Below are 18,023 nucleotides of genomic sequence, written 5' to 3' on the forward strand. Positions count from 1 at the left end.
ATATGTAATGTATAAATAATGTTTTGTTGACAAGGCGACGGAAAAGAATATAAAAGAATGGTTGTATAGCCTAATGTATACGACCTAACCGTTAATTTCAATGGATCTTCTGGAAAGATTATTATTTTTTATTTTCACAACATTTTTGGGTAAATTTTTCCCTTTATTTTTGCCGAAATCTAAATAAAAATATCGCGTGTAATTGTTTCAGTTACCTTTGTAACAATTTGGACTGTTGAGTCTGAAAATGTTCCTACTAGTGAGACTTCAGGTACTAGTACAACTTCTACGTTTGACATAATTTTGACATATTACTTCTTCATAATTTGTTTAAGTGTGTGGGCAAAAGTCGTCCGAAGATAGGGAGCCTTGGCAGGTAGCTATGTTTTACAACCGAAGTTTTTTTTGTAGTGGTACATTGCTAAACGAGAGGGTGGTTCTCACAGGTAAAAACTCTGTATTTCTGTAACTACCTAATTCACATTTTTATTTTAGCTGCTCATTGTGTAACAAGCCGCAAACCCAACTCCTTAGTTTTGGCGCTAGGAAAGCGTTATCGGAAATATGATGATGCGCGAGATAGCGCTACTGCACAGTTCCTACAAGTACGTTTGTCACACCAATTAACAGATTACTAAAGTACATTTTTCCAGGTGCAAGAAATACTCGTTAACAAACAGTACAAAAACGTCAGTACTAGCAATGGTGATATTGCTCTTGTGGTTACACAACAACCAGCCGTTTTTAACGAGTACGTACAACCAGTGTGCTTAGATTCCACAGGAACAGTTGACCCATTTAATTCTGATCGCGTTTTCGTAAGTAACAATCAACAAACGTGTCCAAAGTGCTTATTTCTATATAGATGACGAGCTGGGAACAGTGGCGACTTCCCAAACCAACCGTTGACGATTATAAAACCGTAAAAGTGACTGTGGCTTCAAGCGAACAATGTCGTGATAAAGTGCCAAAACTGTTTGTAAAACACATCACCGAAGACAAATTATGCGCAAGTTTTGAGAGGGAGAATGGTATGTGTAATCAAAACATTAATTCTTTTGTTTTTCACATTTACGATGATTACAGAATTATCGTTGTGTCAAGGTTTGAGTGGGTCAACTGTCAATGTGGAGCAAAATGGAAAATATTATGTTACTGCAGTTGGACTTGTGGGTTACACTCTCCCTGGAAAACGTTGTGACGACAAACAGTACAACAGTTTCACAAATGTTTCGTATTATACGAAAGATTTTATTATTGACAAGTTAAAACAGTATTCGAGCAATGTGTAGATAATATTTGGGATCATGGCAATGACTTGTGTGGGAAGTAAATAAATACTTAGGATTTATCATTATTTAGCAGTTATTCGGTAGAAGTGGAGTTGGTCTTTTTGTCAAAAGAGTAGCCGAACTTCTCTGATAGCAATGACCAGTGTACTTTCGGAATTCTTTCCTTCCAAGCCATTTTGCAATAGGAACTTCTGTACTTACTGTAGACTGTCAATTAACGGAATTATGAATTCTGTACAGAACTTTATCATCACTGTATAATAATGACAATGATTTTGATATAATTGGAATTTTTGAAATATTTAAAGATTTGTGGCAGTCTTGCTATATAATATGTAAAAGATTCTTTAATGACTGATCTGGTAACGTAGAAGATAGTTGGTTAAACGGACAAATCAATACTACTTCATTAGTACTTGAATTTATTTATGGAATACCAGATAGTAAACTTGACGAAAGTATTTAATTTTTTGATGAGTTATTATCTTTCATTAGCCCTCAGTTTAGTAACCTAGTTATGTTGAGCAGTCTGAATGATGGAAATTAAGGAATTACCTATTCATTGGTTAATATTTTATCTACTCAATAGAAGAAGGGACTTGCGTTACGAATACCACTAAAACTTTCTTGGATGTCGAGTTTGTAAATAATATGTAATAACAGGGAGAGAATTTCATACTTTACGGCTACGTTGAACGAATAAGAAAAAACCCTTGGATAGTTACTCTAAAAGCGATAATCAAATCACAGTGTTTGTGTGTGTAGCATTCACTTATTTATTAATATTGTGTTCTGTGTTTTGTTTATCGTTTTCCATTTTAAAGTTTTACTTGATTTTTTATCCACTAAAATGGGGTAAGCGAATAAATCTTGATTAACGAGTTAGCATGGTGTGGTGACCGAATTTAAATCAAAACTTTCGCGCTGAAATTAATTAACAGCGGCGCGAAATCGCATTTGAATAATTTGAATTTGAAAAAGAAAAAAAAATCAAATCAGAAATCGTTAAACATAGGCAACCAGGTGCACGTTAACGCTTGCTGGGTAGTCGGACAATTAATAGCGCTAAGGGATTTTTAGTTAGAGTTAGAGTTGGTGGTTAGACAGAACACTGCATGGCGGAGCTTCAGTCTGAATGTGTCTTTATGAGTGTAAACACGTGGTAAGAGCTAGGTTTAAATTAGTTGGTTCGGTAGTTAATAAAATGGGAGGAAGCCATAGTTTAACGACAATCAATCATAACCGACGTCACTCTGTTGTCCCCAACCCGCGCGGTTAATCCTTGCGGCCTTTTAATCGAAAAATTGCGGACTTCCGTTCAACGCGAAACACGTGCTATAAATTTGTTTTATTGTTTGAAAATTCACCAATCAAGTTAGTTTTTCTTAATCGTCAGCTCGTGCTAACACAATTTAACAATCAGGATTATTTAAATAAACCACATGCTAGAAGATTTCATGAAATTCACTTAGTCAGGAAAACACCTTGTTGTTTAATTACAAATAGGTTTCTGGATACATATACGTAAGTGTTACATCATAACACTTCTTAATTCTTCACACAAGATTGCTAATAGTTCATTTACGGCACTTAAACAAGATTATTATACTGCGAACTGGCGGGGGGTTAACAATAATTTCCTCCCTTAGGCGGTTATCATCGTTATTATCGTCGTTGTCATGATTACTTTATCGGGGCTTGTCCGTGCAACGCCATAGATTGATTACATCATCGAGGCATGCCCTCACAACGCTACAGGTTAATAACATCATCGAGGCATGTCCTCACAGCGCTACAGATTGATTACATCATCTAGGCAATTCCTCGCAACGATTTAAAATTTACATTACCGAGTTGCTTTTTCCCTCGGAGCGATGATTGGATATTTTTGTGTTTGTTTATTATGTGTTTTGTTGGGGTAACCACTTCGCGGTACTTTAAACTCTCAAAGTAAATTGTTTTTTGAAGTAACCAATCACTTGGATCATGATATAATTTTACCTAATGTAAACTCTTTGTTTGAATCATTGAAAAAATGTAGCAAGTATTAATCTCACGTAAATTTTGTTAACTTTACAATTTTCCACCTCATACAATATTTCTTTAATCTCACAATTTTAACCTCAGTAATTTTCCTTTGTTGTATAGTTTTCATTGAACGTAAATTTCATACTCTGAAGTTTTAACCTCACATAATATTTTATTTGCACAAGTTTATTTCACACCAGATCTTCTGTTTCATAAATCTTTACTAGTTTTGTTTTGTAAATACTTTGTTGATGAATGTTTCCATCGTATAAATTATCTGATGACAGATTTTAATCTCATATAAGAATTATTTGTTGTTTAAAATTTCACAAGATTGTATGGCGAATTTAAATATTGTTTATTGCTCTTTTGAAACTTTAGCATATGTTCAGTTGTTGTTAATATCAGAGTTATAAGATATTGAATATTTAAAAATGGAATTGAGGTTAAATAACACAGAAAACGTGGCAAAAGCGAAGTTCGGTTCCTAGTCGAACTGGCAAGATTTATCGTGTCACCTGTACAAGTCCATAGGTTTGGATAGATTCAGGGGCGGCCGCTGATGTTGTAACGTTCTCGGCTTCTGTCCTTAGCCGAGATCCGCCTACGGGTCTGGCGACCGTACTGGCCTAGTTGCGCACAGCGTGATCGTAATGGAGGTGTAAGTCCGGGTAGGCTTTGCGATAGACCGAATCACCGTTGAGGGGGGAGAACAGCCTCAGACCAGTAGCCCCAAACTCCACTTATACTAGAACGCCCCAGGGATACTTTTATTGTGCTCCTGTTAACTGCCGTAACTTTAAAATCTGCCGCCACACGCCCGTAATAACTTGTGTATTTGCATCCAGTTACTTAATTCAGATTTTGCTTTGTTTTTATTAAGTTTGTGATATTCAAATATTTACATTGATTCCAAACAGATGTAGGTATAGGATTTTGCGTTTGTTCGTTTTTCATATTATGTATGCCTGTCAATTCGAGAGTGTTTTTTTTTCATATATCTTAAGGTGTTTGAAATGTAATATGTCCGGGAATATACGATAGGGGGTTTTTGCGGCTGAGGAGTAAATCTTCGCAGCGTCTTTCCTCCTGCGAGGGGGTGCCGTGGTAGCCCCTCCAAAACAATTTTGTCTATTATTTCTTGCGCTCTCGAATCATACGTAGTGTATGCTCACTTGTATGAAAGAACGTCTTCCCGCCACTTTTCAAAAAAAACACACACAACGTAGGTTCCCATTTGTTAGACGATCACAGCCAAGGCCAAATTTTGAATTTTTGAATTTTTCGCGGGCCTTTCAAACTTTTTCAAGGTCAATTAAAGGCTGGAAGTTTGGGTTATTACAATGGCTATGATAATCTTAAAATGTTTGTAGTCGGTTTTAAGTTTTCAAAGTTAAATTACAAATTATTATACAATTTTGATTTTTTTCTCAAAAATCTGGATGTCGAAGGTGAAAAATCGACACAGATTCATACATGATAAGTACAGCAGTACTTTATCTTATAAAATTGAAAAAAAACTATTCTGAATTTTGGAGATGACGTCATCTCAATGGTAGTGGGGACAATTGGAGATTCTCAGTCTAATAAAAATTCGGACAGACGGCAGATGTATAGACAGACAGAGGGAAATCGGAGACCTATTTCTTGATACTCTATAGGTCGTGGAAGTCTAGAAAACAAAATTAGGTGTCTAAATAACACAGTGTAGTTTCATGTGATCGAGCACGATAATGTATGTGTTTAACATCCATAAATGTTCTTAACAATACTCGTACATCGGGTTTATGAATAAGTTATACACATTATCAAAAATATTCTTTTGAAAATTAGAAAAAGTCAGTGAACAATAACATTTACCTATAAAGGTCTTTACTTGAACATAAAATATATGCATAAAAGTTGTTTACCTTTACATAATTTTGTACAATACGTAAACAAGTTAAAAAGTACAATAATGCTAATAACGGCTAGTCTGATTAGCACAGCAAAAAGGAACTAAAAATTAATTAGTGATAACAGTTAATAACGCTTACGTGATAACGATAACGATCACGTAAATACCTGTTAGTAAACCTCACAATTAATTGAATTTTTAAAGGGACAGGAGATGAATCAATAAACTCAAAAGCTACAACGCGTGAAAATTCTGATAAGTATGAGATTATCTTATTTTCGCTATTTATGGATCAATTTTAAATTTTCAAAAAGGTACGTTAGTAGAAATTGTGCTAAAAAATCAATTGCGCTTTACAAAAATAAAATATCGCAATAAATGATTGAGTAAACGCACAGAATACTTAAAATTTGTGGTCAAACAAACTGTAGCCATTTTTCTGGTCCACTCAAATATATAACAGGTAACCGATACAGCCCGTCCTTTTAAACCCCTTATAATCCGACAATAAAATTTCATGAGAGTGTGCAGTCTCTAAGGTTTTCTAAATTTAATCTGTAAGTCTCACGTCAAATAAGAGGCAATTAAGTTTACATTATCTTGTAGCCCCCTTCTAAGTATTTAGGAACATCCTTTTTATTAAAAATTAAAAGATTTGCGTCCACAAGTAATTATCGGTGGACTAATTTTTACGATACATTTACACGTAACCAGTAAGATATTTTGAAATCTCCCACCAATGCAAATTTTTCTTTAAAAGTTGTTGCAGATGTATGTGGTATTTGTCCTGCGTCCTTGGGCATTTAGTAAAGCACATATAAAGTGATAGGCGGCACGCTTCCATGACCTAAGTGTAACTCTGTAGAATGTTAGTTTGTTGGAAAAAAAGATTCTAATAATTTATTGTTCAAGTAGTTACCTTTGTGAAAATGCCTAATTTGCATTCTTCGTCTTTCAGAAAGTGAGAACCGTCATTTTTGTTATAAAATAACATAGAAGATATTAATATTCTATAGGAGAATAGTCGTCAAAAATTTATCAGAAGATAAATTATTGGAAATGTTACTAATGGACAAAATTCATTTATTAGTCTCTCTATATTAATAACTCTATTTCTGTAAAATTCGAAGCCCTGGGGTCGTAAAAACTCGTTTACGCTCTTATCGTAAAGCAATAATCAATAGATCATAAGCCAGCATAAGTTAATCTATTTGCATCAATATATCTACGTATACGTAATAACAGAAAAGCTACTCAAAACTTTGTTCGTTTTCATTAATATTTATTAATTTTATCGTTCTATAATTTAAATTATAACTAGAAACGTAAAATTTTCAATGTCGAGCTTAGTTTAATGGTAATCCATTATCAGCATAATTGCTTTTATGAACATACTAAGAATATAGTATAGAAAATTTTGACACAATAACACAGCCGGTTTTTCATAAGTGAAAGCCTTAATCATACAAATTTTTTATGAAAGAATATAGGTTTTAATGCACGAAAATGAATAAAAAAGGAAGCAAACATTCACCAATGATTGATTAATTCGTTTGTGCGTCAATTGGTACAATTTACACCGAGAATCTCACGTTTGTTATACGTTACAATAAACGTTGATAAATAATCACCTAAAAATACTCTTGCCAAACTGTGTCATAGATTGCTAGGTAAAATATGAAATGACATAGCAACACCTGTAATTTAGTAAGACACGGGTGTAAACAAATCGTGCATGGAGCGTTGGCTTCTGCATATTTTATTAAAATTTATGGTGAGGTATTAAGTAATTGTGCTTTTAATATTGTCGTTAACATGAATTTCGTGCAACTAATTGAGAACAAAGAAAATGAGTTTCCATGACAAAGTAAAATTAATTAGAGGAAATGTGTACACGATAACAACCAAGGTGGACGAAAATTTAACAAAGATAATTAAAAGTAGGAACCTTGCCCCTTTTAGTGTTGCAAGTACGCGCGATCCACCATTATATTTATATTTTTATAGAAACTATAAAGTGTGAAATGCACAAAAGTGAAAATAAATATTTTTCTATTCATTCTATTCATAGTTAAACTAGAGGCATTTTGCACTTGAACTTTAACAATAGAAATAAAAATAAGTGCTTACCTGCATACTTTTTTACTACTAACATCCTGCCATAAAATTATTAAATCGCACGTTAACCCGGCGCTAGTCAACAGAAGCACTATGATACAACTCACAAGGTTGAGGTAGAAAATTGGTTAATGTATTTCACACTTTTCATCGTATCTTTTGTTAAAATAATCACTTTCTGGGAAATAATAGGTCTACCTTCTTACTAAACACAATTTTGAAGTAACAGTGTGGACCATTGACAGAAACGATTTAGGTATAATAATACCTAATTTCGTTTTGACAGGTCTAGTCGTCATTTGTAATACAAAAGAAATACATTATTTGGTTAGTAGATTTTCTTATACCTACAGGGTTATGCTAAAGTAATGCACAAAATTCATAAAAAGAGCAGCATTTGTTTTTTGAAAGGCTTGACATATTTCATTTTACTCTCCATCTTTTGACAGTGATGAGGTCATCAATGATTTTTTGATCGCATTATTTGATAAAGCTTATTTTTCTACATATGAAAATGTAGCTTAATGTAGGAAAGAAAAAAACGGAGAAAATTAATAGCAAACGAAATAAACATGAATTGAACATGAAACAAAATGAAATTCAAATAACTAAAAATTAGAATAAAAATCTGTCCAAGAGAATCGCTTTTGTCAGTTTCTTAACTTGGTTTAATAAAATAAAAAATACTTTTTGCCTGCATGTAATTCGGTAGTTTGTGCCTTGTAAACAAATATGTTTCTTCACTAGTAGCCATAAAGCATGCAAATGTCGACTTATTTAGAGGTAGCAAAGTTCAACTTTTGCGACCAAGGTTCAAAAAGAAGATTGAGGTTATGTACGAAATACTTGATCTGATTATTTCTTAAAAAACGAACATAAATGTGTACTAACATTACTGGAGTATACGCATGATGGTTGGTAGACGGTGGAAGATAAATTGATTAATTCATTGACAAGTGTAAACGGTTTTCTTTGTGTTGAAGATTTAGGTTAAGTTTGATTAGAAATCAAAACAAAATCATGTTGCGTCAAAAAATTGAAGGTTTATTTTTTCAATTTATTGTCTTATGGTTTCCGCTCGTGAAAAAATAGTATATTAACCACTGTAAAGCCACTTCTAGACCTCGCGCTTTAGCGTTAGGTCTATTTTTTCCAAAAATCAAGTACTTAGCTTGATAGCTTCGGTAGTTACGGGGAACTACAGAAACTATCAAGAAGAACTTGACTGCCCCAAAACTTTTTGTTGCAGTATAAATGATATTAATGCCACATGATATCGATCCTATTAATTCCAGAATTTGCCAAAAGACTAGCAGATGTTCTGCGGAAGCAGTGGCCAGTGAAGGAATCCGAATTAGGTAAACCCAAAAATTTGGCGATAATACAGGGAACGCTATCAATTTGATGGATTCCCACAGGGTGACTTGTACATTTTTCTTTCTGATAATTTACAAAAAAATCTGTGATGGACCATTATTCTTGATCCGAACGCTATGTGTTTTCTAATTACTAACAACAAATCATTTTCCCCTGGAATAATATCAAAAGAGCTACCTTTTTTAGTTTTTGTGTCGACTAGCTGAACTTAAAAGTGTTTTTCTTGGTTTTTAACATTGTCAGTAGTTAAAGAGGCTAAATTCTGTCATCTACCGGCTCCTGCTAAGCCAAAAATAAGCTACGAGCTCGAACTAAGTGTCGGTGTCGATGTCAGTGTCGAGGTCACCGAGACCGGTGTGAATTGAGTCTGAACAGGCATGTAACGCCGCGCTGTAGAAAGAGAGAGAGAAATAAACTGTTTATTAAACTATTTAATAAAATGTGTTCGTTTGACTCTTCCAGCGACTAAATTAGGTACAACATTTTTTTTTCACACGCTTTATTACTCATTTAAGAACTGATTTTTATATCACTCATTTTAGTCATCGTAGGCCACGAATAACTGTATTAAATGATAGGGATAAAAATACCAAAGGCGATAACGCTATGATTGAACAGTAATTTCTACTGTAAATCGAATAAGTTATAAATACTGCTGTAGCATTTGTAAATATTTAGTTGTTACTTTAATTGGTAAATTACACATTGTACTTTAATTTTTGTATGCAATATTAGTATAATAATTAATTGTGATATTTCTATATGATAAATAAATAAAAAAATTATATTTTATAATAAAGAACAATTGACAATACATAGATATTTAGTTGAACTAACCCATCGTCATTAATCATCATTTTGTCAAAAAATACAAATGCAACATGGGTATTTTATTATTTTTTTAGAGAAAATTAATGACTTCGCCACGTATACGTGTTTAATTTATATAAATTGACAACGCAAAGTTAAAACTCCATTCGTGCGTCCCTGGGTCAACGCAATCTTTTTTTTATAAAATATTTAATTGCTGTAGTCGGACTTTGTATGTAGGTAATTCGTACATCAACCGGCTTTATTGACTCGTATTCTTTATCGAGTGGTCGCTGCGTTCCCTCGTCAATAAAACCCTGGTTTATCTAGTAATTACATAAATAGTTATTATTGAAATTCAGACACAACTAGGTATAATCCGTATTTTGCGGTGCCGCTCTAAAATGGTCACTCAGGTGGGTCATCTTAGCTAAATAAGTTGAGTTAAGATTAAAACTGATCAACAATTTTGATTGAAATGTCATTTAGTCTTGTAAACATGATAGTTCACTTTAACTTATTAACATGTACATGTATTATGAAGTAAACAAATAAACATTACCAGTCCAAGTTGTAAAAACACTTTAACTCTGTTTGCTTTTACATTGTACATATAATTTGGAAAAGGCTGAACGCTTGTAAAGTATTGACTTCCGTTTGTTTAATACTTGATTGTTTAATGGTGAATAGTAGTAATAGGTAGATTCTGTTGATACATTGCTCCACAACCGTTAATTTCAAAATTTACTCGTGAAAAAAAGTATTTTATCACCAAAGTATGTATAATACTTAATTAACCAGTGACATAATAATTCGTATAAAGAACTATTTTCTAAATACCCTTTAAGCCATTGAAGGAGTGTGCCATGAATGCCATAAAATTTCAACTTACAGTAAACTCACTTGACTTAAGCGGCTTAAGCCAAAGCATCCTTATAAGTCAAACTGGCTATTGTAAGCTTTATGGACCCGAACAGCAAGGATTATTACTCTTCACTGTTGCCATAATGGAGCTGTGAACTAAATTAAGTTATACAATAATCAGTTTGACTTATAAGGGTGCTTTGGCTTAAACCCCTTAAGTCATAAAAGTTTTACAAGGTGTATGCGAAGTGAGTTTACTGTATCTACAAACTATAGTTCCCCCAGTTCTAATTCGGTTTTATGATGTGCAACTACCGGCAGTAGTAATCTATTGTGAAGGAAGTTAACTTTTACACAATGGGGTACTATCCTAAAACCGAATTAGAACTGGGGAAACTATACCTGGTGGTTATTTTTGTCAAAATCTTTAGAAAAACCTGTATATATAGTGTAACCTATTTTCTAGAACATCAGTCTGAGATTCAGCTCAGTAGATTTATTAGTTTGTTACCCAAATTGTTCGTCTACTATAAGTAGTCGCAGTAAATAATACGTAATATACAAATTTGTGTATAATTTTTAACATCAGAATTGTTTCCAAACTTGAATACAGGCATAACAAATGCATTCTTCCATACTTCATGAAAGTAACCGACTTGAAGTGACTTATTAAAAATTATGAAAACAAGTTTGGCTATAATAAAACGGTAGTGACTTAGCAATCGAAGAGGAATTCCGTGTGGTCCAGGATCCATACTACACTACAATCTAGTTTTAGTAGGTTTGTATAAATATCAGAAATATAAATTTCAATTAAAGATATATAAAAATGGGTCCCTCGTTTCCGCCTGTTTGTCTGTCCGCCGTCCGCGACGATTTTCGTTAGATACATAATCTCCGAAACTACTGTTGTCAAATTTTGTATGTATATTATGAATATCATGTAGATGGTAAAACCCTAACTAAACCTTGTCACCAATAAAGTGATGACATCGCCTCAAAATTGTACATAGAAAATGGGTTTTACATTGTATAAAATAACGTCGTCCTATACCACCAGTTTATGAATGCGTGTTGAGTTTTTACCCGAAAAAAAAAATCAAAATTATATGATAAAACCAAATGCTTTGAAATTTTGAAGATATTTTAAAGTTATCATAAGCATGGTACCCCCCCCCCCCCCAAATTAATGATGTCACTTCAAAATTTTGCCGAATTAATCGTATCTAAAATGCGCAAAATTTGATGAGTGATTGTGATTATCACTGAATTTTTTAGATTTGTTTATAAAGGCTGAAAGTTGATCTAAGCATGGTAAATTTTTAATGAAAATGTATCTGTTTATCCGCTCCAAAAAATGGATGGCGTCAATTCAAAATTTTCCCGAATAAATCCCATCTAAGAGATCCAAAACATGATGAGTCACTTGTCATTTATTATTTAACCACCCCATCTACCCCCTTTTCTTTATTAGATAACATAAATTTAATAAAATTAATCACTCTCTAATATTTTATTAATAAAATTAACCACCGTTTTCTGAAAGCGTGAGATTACGCACGTCTCTAATTAATAATGATTAGATAATAATAACAATTATAACAATAATATTTAGAATATTTTGTTCGATTGTGGCTTAGTTAATAATTTTAATGGAATTAATTTCTACGTGACATTCTTCCAATGCATAAAGGTAAAGGCTTCAAGTTATTGTTAAGACGCCGTTTTTAGTTATTGAGCGTAAGCTAAGGAAGTATAGTAATCAAGTCAATCAGGTGACTTGGTACTTTCATAATTGCTTGACGTTTCACAACCGCTAGACAGGGCCGACAAGCGTTAACTCTATATTTCTTAAATTACGAATATTTGTAAATGCTTTTATCAGATAGTTGCGTTATTTAATTGACTAAACAAATATTCAAGAACGACTCACTCCATTTTCCCGATAATTTAGGATTACACTACTGTTATTATTACTATTACACTGCATCTATCCAAACTGTTTACATTACATGATAACCCCTCTTATAAATTAAAATAAATATATATTTATTTTAACTTATAAGAAGGGTTATCTTAAAAAAAAATAAAATTCGCGAAATCAAATCTTATAACAACTAGATTTGATGTCTTGTACTTTATGAGCGAAGGAAGTTCTATGGAAATAATCTTCATACGGAAACAGAAGATTTTCGGGTTTTACAAGCTAAGAAACTATCTGACGTCAAATAATTACGAGGAGCAACTATTGTTATTAAAATTGGTTTTCACTGTTTATCTGTATCGTTGTTATCAGTCAACAAATAATCTATGACTTGGTAAACAAATTTAAGTTCAAATATACAAATATGTAAATTATTTATAGAAAGAAAAATAATACAAAATTTTATGATGTTTCATTCTTTGATCCTCGAGTTTTTATTAAAAACGGGGACTTTTTATCACTGTTAATCAATATTGACCACTACAAGTATAAATATGTAATCCTCATGACATTTCAGAATATCGTTTTTATTTGAACGATGAATGAGTCAAATATTAATTGATAAAAATATAAAGACTGGTTGCTTTACAAAAAAACAATAGTGTGTCAAAGTTCAGTAGTCGTCTCTTGAGGCAATTAATAATGTAATTGCAAAAAATATAATAATATTTGAGATGTATGTGGGTTTCTAGTCTCCTGAAATATTTGAAAATTCTGTAAAAACGTCAAAATATATGTATAATTTGTAAATTTTAAACACTAAAAAAAGTAATAGGAGGCATGGAATGTAAAAATTTAATCACCCTGAATTAAAAATTCACTAACTGAAACTCAGTTTTACAAGCTTGAAGTACTTTCCAGTAATTCGATTAATTCAATTTAATTTTTAGATAATTAAAATTTTAGATGTAAATACGTTTTGACACCTTCATATTAGTGTAACAAATTTGCTAATACTAGGAAGCAGATAATATTTTCACTCATTTTAGTTTATTCAAACTCACCGTTCGATGCATTATTCCTGCGTTCCTCCTCAAGAAAAACCGTGTTAATAAAATCCTTATTATCCATCTGCCTCTTCTAAATCTCACATTCGCATACACTCAAAAACACATGCACTGCCACCGCCATCCGACATCTCTGGTCACGTTTTTCCCGAAGAATTCGGTCAGTCATGTATGACGTTGCTTAGCACCCGTACATGAATTAAACACTTATCTGTGTATATCAGCCCTGACGTCTAATGGTGATTCTATCGGAAAGACAAGTTAATAATAAATAAAGTAACGCCATAGAAACGTTAGATATCAACATTGGGCAAAATCAATTTTCTAACGGACATTAGCATCGATGCTATCGGAAAAATCGTATGGTTGTCAAATGGTATGGTATCGAATGGCTTCATCGTTATGGAGATATTTACTTTTAGGATTTTTTTCGACACGTCAGCACCTGTTTATCTGATCGGGTGGTCTGAACGAATTTGGTGTTTTTCGAAAGAATGAATTTTTTATGTGTGAAAACATCACTCTTTCATGAAAAGGGATAATTAGTAATGAGGACATCGATTAGGGGTGGCCCAAATTCTATTTCCTTGTAGTCACAAATAAACTAGGATGTGGAGGAGGGTATTATTTTGTGGTATTGAATAATTATTAGATTTTGGTGTCGGAGGAGAAACGAGGATAATTGCTGAATTTTCGGTTTGTTTTAAAATAGATGAATTTGAGTCCTGATTTTAAAATAAAACACGATATTTGTTGTCTATTTATAACAAATTCATACAATCGCTACTGCTTTTTTTATAGAAATCATTATAATATCTATAGATTACACAATTAAAAATCACCATTTATTATCGAATATCTTTTACACAATGAGTAATAGTTAATTTATTTTTTATCATTATTTCATTGTCGGTTCGGTCTATAAGCAGAGTTAGTATGTTTAATTTTTTTTTTGTTAACTCAGAAACGGTCCATCTAATTTCTCCAAAATTCTTAGAAAAGAGTAATATTGGCTACATCATAGTCCTATGTTTAATCTTATCTTATTGTTCATTAATAAAAACATACAGGGAATTGTGATAAGTTTTTCCTAAAGTAATAGACAAAATAAATAGATTTAAATTTTTGTGAGATACTGAATGAAATCGCGCTGTAAATTGTGGATGTTCCGATTTTACAAGGTATCGATTAGTTATCATATTAAGAATTTATATTTCATGAGGGAATGTGAGAATGAATGAGGACCATTTAATCAGAAAGTTTTATATTTACTTTTACTTACTGAGCGTAAACTAAGGAAGTATTGTAATAGAGGGTCCATCGGCCGACTAGTTACTTTCATGTTTTTTCTATGTTTCATGACTATAAGTCCCAGTAAGTCATGCAAACGTGCCGCCTCTCAGATTTAATTGTACGGAGATCCGTACTAAATGCTCAAGGACGTAGGACAAAGATTACACATGTGTATAACTGGTTGCTTCATATGTTTTTAAAAAATAAAACTAATTTATTATGATAAAAAGAAACAAATTTATTGCGGTTAAACATCACAGTCAATGTTGAAAAGGTTCATCATTCTGTTCAAGGCACATGTTCACTCTATTTTAATTTTAAAAATGTTCTGTAACATCCTTTCGTTAATACTTTCGACCTGTTGTTCAATTATTCAGTTCTGCTCAAGTCGTCTCAAATCATCAACAATTTCCTCAGATGAAGTCTTTGAAATCTGTTGATTTTATCTCGAATGTGCGCCTTTAACGATGTTTCTTGAATTATGAAATCACGGTATTTGGCCAGATAGTCTTGCTTACAAGCGGTTAAAGAATACACTCACTCTTCGTTTACGAAGTCCCATTGAAAAACATTAAAACAATAAAAATGACGACTTTAAATGACAGGTTACAAATGACATTAGACATTAATGTGACAAGTGAAAACTGTCACAATGATGCATAATCACGGGCATAATTTCAGCGAAGCGGGATTTTTGTAATCCATGGCCAAATACGCCCTTAGAATCATTTATAAAAGCCCTGTAGTTACTAGTTATATCCAAAATATGCATATGCAAATACTTAATTTAAATATGTTTAATAAAAAAAAATGATATTTTTATTAATTTATTGTTAAAGTATATCTTGTCACGTTTATTTGCAATATAAAAATAAAAATTATCGCTAAATGAAGTAGGTATGTAAGAAAATGCTTTTTTGTATTTTAGCTTTTATTTTTATTATACCAATTGATTATTATTAAATGTTTTTCAAAATTTTCCATTAGAAACTACGATCTTTCAATATCGAGGTTATTGGAGCAAATTTTAAATTCTCTATTATTATCTGGATGTCCATCCACATTTACAAATTCTCCTCCCAAAATTTTACTCACAAGTGACAAGGTATTAAAACCTACATTTTTTTCTAAAACCGACTTAAATTTCGGAAAAACTTTTTCACCTATTTTATAATTTTGGAAATTTCATTCTACCCTAATTTTATTGACAATAACGAGGTGGACAGTAGTACAATGGCCGACTATCTAGTTTTACGTTTTCTCGATGTTTCATGACCCCTAGAGTATGAAGAAATAGGTTTCCCGTTTCCGTCTATCTGTCTGTCCGTCTGCCTGCCGTCACGGATCTCCAAAAGTACTGGGCCGATTGTTGCCAAATTTTGTATTTATATTATGAAAAAAATGTAAGCCCTAATTGCAATATACCTATTCATACTTTACTCATTATATGTACTCGTATTTTTGAATAATTTTTATTTCGCTGTTCATCAGGGGCCCCACAGTGTCGTAGAACACACACCCGTACTTTGGTTGTTACGCCACTGGTCAGTCATCATTGAGTCTTTTAACGTTATGTGTAGAGACGTGCAGTTAATGGCACTCCCACCACTTTCCTTCAGTAGCGCGCGATAACATCGTTTCGCTTCACCAATCGCTACATGTTCGGTTTTCATTATTGGTGATTGAGATAGCAAGCAGCGTAATCGAAGTGTTTGATTCATCAGTACATGAAGGTTTGGCATTATTTACGCTTTACGTTATAAATTGTTTTTTGTTAATTGAAAAGAATTTGTATTTCCGGTTTTAATTTTTTATTAATTAAAGAAGTCGAGTTTAAGTGTATTTATTGTATTGTTAAAGGGGTTCAGCTATTTGATTGTTCCCATTTTTTCATTTTTATTTAAAAGTTTAATTTGTATTTAGAAAGTTATTATTGGAAATGAATTCTGAATTACGTTATAATGCCTTCAGCAACCAAACTTGGGCGGATCGCCGACTTTGGCGATACATTTTCCTGGATAGAGAACGAAATAGCGTATTGTACCATTTGCAATGTAAATTTACATTGCTCAAACAAAGGACATATTACGCAATACGTGAGCTGTAAAAAACATGTAAATGCGATGAACAAGCCACGGGAAGCGATTTTTTGCACTCATGACCTTTTTTGATAGCTTTCGCGCATTCACCAGAGTGCGGGACGTCGAACTTCCCGCACACGTGCATTTAACTTCCCGTTGCCATGGTAACCTTAAAATACTCGGGTAGTGTCAACATTGTGACGTGTTGACGGCGCTGTCAATGGCGTTGTTTATAAATAACTCACCGTTAATCTCTTCAGTTTAAAGGTTTATTCGTCGCAAAAAATATTGTACACAACACGTTCGTGAGCCTGCTTCCCGCATTCACGCAAATGCGGCACTCCCTTCGGTCGTGCCTCAAACAAGCGTTCATGCGGGAAGCAGGCTATCCCGAACTAGTTGCGTAAATTACTATTAATACGGATTTATGCCGTGCTTTTGCCGCTGCTAATACACCTTTGCAGAAACTTCAAAATCCTGTATTTAAGCAGTTTTTAGAAAAGTATACAAGCAGGCATGTATTAGACCAGTAGACATTGCGTAAAATTCATTTGCCTAAATGTTATACAGCAATCATGGGACAAATCAAATCGCAGACTGCCGATAACTATGTATGGGTTTCATCGGACGAAACTACAGATATTTTAGGGCGTTGTGTAGTTAATGTGGTTTTCGGTATACTACGTCCTACAATAGCATACACACAATTCGTCATTGAATGCCATATATCCACATCTGTAAATACTCAAATTATTTCCTCGGTAACTGACAATTGTTAAAACGACATTTTTAACGATGCGGAAGAAAAAATAAATATAACAGAGTTCTTTTATGTGTTAGTGATACAGCCCAGTATATGAAAAAAGCAGGCAGAATTTTGAAGGAGCGATAAAAAAAACTTACTTAAGATTATTTGTCTATCTTATGGACTGCATCGTATTTGCGAATTTATTACAGACAATCTTTCGGATGTCGATCCCATGAAGTGATTGTTTAATTGAACGCGCTAATCTCAGAAACTACTAGTTCGAATTCAAAAATCTTTTTGTGTTGGATAGTCCATTTATCGTATCTACATATAGGCTATATAACATCACGCTACGATCAATAGGAGCGAAGTAGCAATGAAAAATTCGGAAAAACGAGAAAATTATTCCTCCTTTGACAGCTTCCGTTACTTACGCTGCTTAAGCGGTTAAAGTTACGTAAAAATCATGTGTGACGAAATTGTTCCCCTCTAAAAGTTCTAAAGAAAAGTCCGCGACAGCATAT

The 18,023-nt window shown here is 33.0% G+C and overlaps 1 protein-coding gene across 1 annotated transcript; it reads left to right on the forward strand.

The window, feature by feature from the left end:
* Nucleotides 1–96: 96 nt before the first annotated feature.
* Nucleotides 97–1,321, forward strand: LOC135139066 (CUB and peptidase domain-containing protein 1-like). The gene is made up of 7 exons (XM_064069155.1): nucleotides 97–149; nucleotides 212–271; nucleotides 336–446; nucleotides 496–605; nucleotides 654–818; nucleotides 866–1,031; nucleotides 1,087–1,321. The coding sequence occupies exons 1-7, from the start codon at nucleotides 101–103 to the stop codon at nucleotides 1,290–1,292; spliced, it is 867 nt and encodes a 288-aa protein (XP_063925225.1). The 5' UTR covers nucleotides 97–100; the 3' UTR covers nucleotides 1,293–1,321.
* Nucleotides 1,322–18,023: the final 16,702 nt, after the last annotated feature.

The sequence above is a fragment of the Zophobas morio genome, unplaced genomic scaffold, assembly GCF_036711695.1.
Source record: "Zophobas morio isolate AGI-343-1 ecotype UQ-CSIRO unplaced genomic scaffold, CSIRO_AGI_Zmor_V1 ptg000030l, whole genome shotgun sequence".
NCBI classification, from domain to species: domain Eukaryota; kingdom Metazoa; phylum Arthropoda; class Insecta; order Coleoptera; family Tenebrionidae; genus Zophobas; species Zophobas morio.

Bases quoted from the DNA above. Each gene is read 5' to 3' on its own strand.
- LOC135139066 (XM_064069155.1), top strand. From the start codon at position 101: ATGGATCTTCTGGAAAGATTATTATTTTTTATTTTCACAACATTTTTG. The intron at 606-653 runs GTACGTTTGTCA...ACATTTTTCCAG, and splicing joins CTACTGCACAGTTCCTACAA to GTGCAAGAAATACTCGTTAA. The intron at 1,032-1,086 runs GTATGTGTAATC...CGATGATTACAG, and splicing joins AAGTTTTGAGAGGGAGAATG to AATTATCGTTGTGTCAAGGT.